Source organism: Centruroides sculpturatus, unplaced genomic scaffold, assembly GCF_000671375.1.
Source record: "Centruroides sculpturatus isolate CEXI.00-Female unplaced genomic scaffold, Cexi_2.0 scaffold198, whole genome shotgun sequence".
Lineage (NCBI taxonomy): Eukaryota > Metazoa > Arthropoda > Arachnida > Scorpiones > Buthidae > Centruroides > Centruroides sculpturatus.
This window is the reverse complement of record NW_019384454.1, coordinates 80,770-87,563: the sequence shown is the minus strand read 5'-3', so window position 1 is coordinate 87,563 and position 6,794 is coordinate 80,770. Positions and strand designations below refer to the sequence as shown.

The 6,794-nt window shown below is 28.0% G+C and overlaps 1 protein-coding gene across 1 annotated transcript in view; it reads left to right on the top strand.

The window, feature by feature from the left end:
• LOC111620617 (NF-kappa-B inhibitor cactus-like) overlaps nucleotides 1–6,794 on the top strand; it is a 40,834-nt gene that overhangs the window by 17,502 nt on the left and 16,538 nt on the right. The window contains exons 3-4 of the mRNA XM_023362582.1: nucleotides 5,416–5,521; nucleotides 5,637–5,892. Of these exons, the coding sequence (XP_023218350.1) occupies nucleotides 5,416–5,521; nucleotides 5,637–5,892 (362 nt within the window). The remainder of the gene's footprint in view (nucleotides 1–5,415; nucleotides 5,522–5,636; nucleotides 5,893–6,794) is intronic.

Genomic DNA, 6,794 nt, shown 5'->3' with positions numbered 1-6,794 from the left:
CGGTCGTTAATTTGGACTAAAAATTGAATAATAACTCATGTAGTTTATGTATCGTATTTTATTCGCTGATGTAAACTTAATTTAGAATATATATAAATAAACGGGTTTTTATGTTTAAAACTTCTGGAGTGCAGTTTCTTCCGTTTGTCTCTCCGTTCTCCATTCCGGGTCCAACCCTCATACCTATCCGCTCGCGCGAACTTGTGGTCTCTGTATCGACCGAAGGATACAGTGGTGTCATCCTGACGAGGTATCGAAGAGATACCGACCCTATGGTCACATACTGTACTAACTGAAAAAGATCACAAGAAGACTATTTGAAATGCATTTGTAGGGAATTAAATAGCTTTCAAAAACCCCATAAAAAATGTATCCCTAGTTATTATTATATTTATAATTTATACCTTGATTAAGTCCAGGACCAGATTATTGTAGTGGTGTATTGTTATTCCTCATCCAGTTTTAGTGAGGTAATTGCTTTTAAAGAATTATTTTTTTAAAGCATATACTTGTTGAAGCTTTTAGTTTTTGAACAATATTTTGTAGCAGGATATATATATATATACTATTTAAACCTGATATTAAATTTTATCTGTAATTTTTATATGATAGTGAATAAAGTTTATATGTAACAATTTTATTATTAATCTTTTAAGGACACTCACTTTAAAGTTATTAAAAATATTTGTAGATAAATAAATTTTTTATTTAAATGATTGATAAGCCTATTTTACATTATCTGATAATATTGAAATATGCTTTAAAATTCATATTACTTTAAATTGATGTTTTCAGTTTAAGTTGCAATTTTATTTTAGAAAATTAGATTTTTGATTGATTAATTACAATTCTGGAAAATAATTTTCAAGAGTCACGATCTGTTGATTTGAGACAGTGTATTAAAAAAAGAAAGACAAATTATTGTAACTATATTTTAAATGTCGCATTTTTAACTATTAAATTTTAATGGTTTTTGAAATATGTGCTTATTTATTCTAATGAAAAAATTATTCCTCGTGATTTATTTAGTATTGTAATTGTAAATTAAATATTTGTCTTTTATCTTAATGGAATTACAAATTTAAAAATGCATTGTTGTTCTGATTTGATAGTTACTATGCCAAACATTTCAATTTTTTATTGAAGTTTTTGAAAGACTAATAACCACTTTTATTTTAATTATAACTTCTGTTTGTTTGCTAACGTAAATTTATAAATTAATATTATCATATATTCTATTTGATAATGATTATGAAAAATTTATTGGAAATGTTATTTCTATAACATTTTAAATGCAGAGAATTACACTTGAGAAGTTGTTTAAAATTTTTAATAAGTTCACAGTGTGCACAATGAAAAATCAAATAGGATGCTGATTTAGATTTTTAAGCTTTGTTGGTATTTTAATTCAAGATTCTTAAAAATTTTCCTTAGGATAATAATTAAATATTTTCCCTGATTTTATAAATGTAAAGAAATTATTGTAAAAATAAAAGAATCAATATGAAATCATTATAAATAACTAACATAACATGAACAAAATAATTTTTTTATGTAATAGTATTAGAAAATAAAACACATTAATTTAATAGAAAGTAATGCACACATTTCATGTTTTAATATTTTGACATTTATTATTTATAAAAAATATTACAAGAAAGCATTTATATTAATTTTATATTTATTAAAAAAATTTTTCTTCTGTTTTTTCTCTAGGGCAGACATGTATTCACATATCAACTATGAATGGAAATAAGAAAATAATTGAATATTTAGTAAAATGTGGAGCTGACATAAATGCACAAGTAAGTTTTTAAGAACAGTCCATTTAATATAAATGTTTTACATTGATGTGAGAAATTTTAAATAATATACTTTTTAATGATTTAAAGGAAGGTAAAAGTGGTAAAACTGCTCTTCATTATGCAGTAGAAACACAAAAATTAGATCTGGTTCGTTTCCTTTTATCGACTTGTCAAGCTAATATTAACATGAGGAATTATGCTGGACAGACTGCACTTTCAATTGCTTGGAATACAAAAAATGCTACTTCGTCTCTCACTAATATATTATCAATATTGAAGTTTCATGGTGGAGAACAGTATGATATATCAGAAAGTGAGACAGATTCTGATGAAAGTCTACAAACTGATGAGGTATGTTACTTGCATTAATTTTATATTATGAAATTTATTTAATGCCAATACATTTAATATGTTATAAATAAAATTCTAATAAAAGATAATTTCTTAATTTTTAAACTTGCATTAAAAAATGTTAATCAAATTAATTATAAAATTTATATTTTTTTAATGCAATACACTCTTAAACCACATTTCCTGCAAACAAAGTTTTCATTTTGGTTATGTTTACAATGTTTCAGTTTTAACTTGACTGAAATGAATGTGCCAGCCATTGATCAATTCTTTAATACTAGTAGCCCGGGACGCCCCCTAGTGGGCGTTCTTTACAAATTCCCATTAGGCACGGTTTCTTTGACTTTTTTGTTCCTATCAATATGCTCTACAGCTCTTAAAGTCCCAATTGCATCATACAGATTTAGATTTCTAGCTATTAAACATTCTGTAAATACTTTAAAATAGTTTAATTTGTTTATTTACCTTTGCTTGTAAACCTTGATTTTAAATGTATCTGCCATTTTTTTTTCAACACGAGTCAATGCGTGACATTCACTGAGTCATGGAATGTTAATCAAGGCATATAATAATTTTTATACCATTCTGTGGTATAAATAATAAATTCATATCAATAATAAATTCCTATTACAAATAAAAATAATGTATTGTTAATTTAAAATCATCACTAGGGTGTGCCCCTAGTGGCGTTTTAGACAATGAATACTGTTACAGACATGACAATGGCTTATATATATAGATCTCTGCACTTTCCATTTCTACTATGCTTTGTTTCCTATTTAAAACATTATATAATTAAATGATTCCACTTTAGGATCTCAGTGCAGTTTATCAAACTTTCTTACCATTCATTCTAAATTTCATGCCAATTGCTGTCCACACAGTGTTTTAGTGATGTATCCTTAAATTCTTTACTTTTTTTTTTGTTGTACAGGTAGCCCTTGGTTTATGCTGCAGTTCTGTTCCTACAAAAGCCGGCGTAAAATGAACCCATATTTACAGTGATGTGTAGAGTTAGGTTCTACATAAGTGTAAAATAAACAAATAATTTTGTTTATTAATACAACATACATATATCAATATTACATTTTATGATAAAATAAGAAAAACAAATGATATTTCACTTTAAGATTTTTTTTAATAAAAACATTTCAAAGTTTCAGATCTCTTACATTTTTTGGAAAAAAGTAGCCCTGTTTAATTGTTTAGATTTTTTTTCTTTAAGAATTTTGGAATATGGTCAAATGGATACGATGACGCTCCTTTTTACATTTGCACTCCCAATCGTTGTCTAATTCTCAAAGTTCATCTGTCAAACTTTCCATAGTTGAAAGGATACGCTTTAGATCGGCCGTTTTCATAACTCTTGGAGTTTCTCCTTCATTTTCTTCCTTCTCTGACTATTCATGATCTATTTCTTTGTATAATTCTTCTAAGTCTTCATTCGAGAGTGTCTGATCACGGGCTTTTCTAAAAGTTCTGTAGCATCTTCCAATCCCACATCACGTGCAAATCTGGTAAGTCTTCAATTAAATTCTCCTGATGTGCTACTTCAAAATCATGCATGAATTCTGGCAGAAGTTTATGCCAAACTCCATTTAAGCATTTTGCTGAAACTTTATCCCAAGCCGACTTGATGTTTTAATGCCTTTCAAAATATCGAAAGACTGCCAATAGTCTTTAACTATTTTGTCTGAAGTGTCTAAAACGCTCATCATTTTCATGAATGTATTACAGAGATAAGCTTTGGAGGTTGCAATAATCCCTGATCCATTGGTTGCAAAAGAGATGTTGTCAAGGTTGTTTACATGCTTTCCAATACATCTAATGGTGTTCTTATTTGATCAGGGTTTTGAGGATGTTCTGGAGCATTGTCCAAGAGAAATGCCTTGGGTGGTAATTTATTTTCTTCACGAAATGAAGCACAGTAGGGCAAAAATAACTTGTGTACCAATCTGTGAAAACATCTTGTGTGACCCAAGCTTTCTTGTTCCATTTCCAGTAAACTGGCAACATGTCTTTATTTAGTCCCTTAAAGCACGTGGTGTCTGAATGAAACTTAAACCGATGTTAGTGTATCAAAGTTCCTGAAACATTGGCTCCAACAAAGAGTTAATCTATCTTTTTGAAACTGTAAAACCTGGAACAGCATGTTCTTCACAAGAAATAAAAGTTCATGCTGGTAACTTTTTCCAATAAAGCCCAGTCTCATTAACATTAGAGAGGTGGTTGCCTTGTTCTACATAACCTTGAAATTACTTAGGAAAAGCAGCCACCACATTTGCTGCTTCACCACATAATTTTACACTACAACAGTTACTTTGGAATTTAAATCTCATAAACCAACCCTTGCTTCCCAAAAAAGTTTCTTTGCCTCCATCTGTCTCCTTAAGATTATTGAAAATTTGATTTTGCTTTTTCAGTTATAGCAGTTGAATGCTTTTTTTATTTGCATTTTCCACCCATAATGTTAAAATTTTTGAAAAAATTGTTCTGTCTACTGTAATGCGCATGTTTTACATTTACTGCAGTAGACTGTTGAGCAGAGTGTTTAATTTTATCTGCATTTTTCATAATGGTAGTAACAATCGATGGAGGCAAGTTCAAAGATCTACAGACTAGGGATTGTAAATTTACTGACTTTTTCATTTACCGGTAATTCGGTATATGAAAATTAAAATACCGGTTTACCGGTATATTACCGGTAAATTTTTTTCCTGAAAAATAAAATTAAGGNTTTTTTGCACTGTTTGCTTTTAAACTTGAATGGCGTGCCAGTGGCAATTGGCAGAGTGAGGAGAGGAAGAGCATTAATGTGGAAAATGTCACTCTGTTCTGCCCCATATAGCATCTCTCATATAATAAATAAATCATCTATACATTTCTACTAGATTATTATTTTGTGAAAAATTTAAAGTATTCTAATTTATTTACTCTTTCTCCATGTGAGCCACATGGAGAAAGAATGCATGTAATTAAAATACATGTGTATGTATGTATTTATTTATTCGTGCGTGTGTGAAACAAAAGTTATAACAGATCAGCTGTATAATTTTGAAATATTAACCATTTTAGATTAGAAATAATAGGATTCAAAATAAGTAAGATTACTTTATTGCAATTATCTTAATCTATTTTAATAATATAAATTTTGTTTTCTTCATCACTTAAAAACCAAAAGTAGAATGCCTAATTAATAATTTTTATTTTATTAAAGTATGTTAAATATATTAAATTTAATTAATAATTATTATTTCAGATTATTACATATAGCAGTAATTAAAGGCTCATTGGATTTAGTAAAAAGTTTTGTACAAGCTGTTCCACATCCAGATTTCCTTGATATAATTAATGATCTGCATCAGGTAATTGCTTTTGTCAATAATAATTTTTAAAACCAAAATTTTTGATAGCTAAATCATATTAATGAATTTAAAAAATTGTTTATCTATAAAGATTCTTTCTTTTTTATTCTCTTAGACACCATTACATCTTGCTGTATTAACTGGTCAACCCAAAATAGCTCGAACTCTAGTTGTAGCTGGTGCAACAGTTGATCTTAGAGATCGTCATGGTAATACAGCCCTCCATATTGCTTGCAGATGTGGTGATATTTCATGCGTACAGGCACTAATTTCACAGATAGATAATAAGGAAATAGAACAGCTTAATGTTCAATACCCTTTATATCAACAATATATTTCTACTGAGTTATTGGAATTAAGAAATTATGAAGGTAGGTTTTAATTCTTTTATTATTATATATGTAAAGTATGATTTTGTAGATCAGTTCATAGTGAAAATAACAATTGTTTATGCTTGAATGATGTAAAAAAAATAATTTATTTAAACCAAAAATTGAATTTAATATTAAGATCAGCTTCCAAAATTAATTTCCAGAAAATAGTTTTTATTTTTAGCTAAATTGTTATTAGATATTTATATTATTGTTATTTATATAGAAATATCAAATTGGCTGTACATAATACAAATATTTTTCATTTTTATAATGAGTTTTGTTTTAATCTAACATGTTATGGAAAATTATACTGTATATACTGTACTAACTGAAAAAGATCACAAGAAGACTATTTGAAATGCATTTGTAGGGAATTAAATAGCTTTCAAAAACCCCATAAAAAATGTATCCCTAGTTATTATTATATTTATAATTTATACCTTGATTAAGTCCAGGACCAGATTATTGTAGTGGTGTATTGTTATTCCTCATCCAGTTTTAGTGAGGTAATTGCTTTTAAAGAATTATTTTTTTAAAGCATATACTTGTTGAAGCTTTTAGTTTTTGAACAATATTTTGTAGCAGGCTATATATATATATATATATATATATATACACTTCTATGGCTTTAACAGAACGATACTTTGGCCATCTGCTCCAGCATAAGATTATTATTTATGTTAATTATTACTCCCTCGTTTTTAACGTCATCACTCCAACCTACTCTTTATCTATTACTGTTAACGTTTCGGTTTGAATCTGAAACAATTGCTTTAGTTTATTTATACAAAAATTTGCAGTTGGACGTGTTAGATAAGCAAGAATTTAATTGGATCAATGGAGTCTTTTAAGGGTATATATATATATATATATATACGTGACTATTTCTGCAACTGACA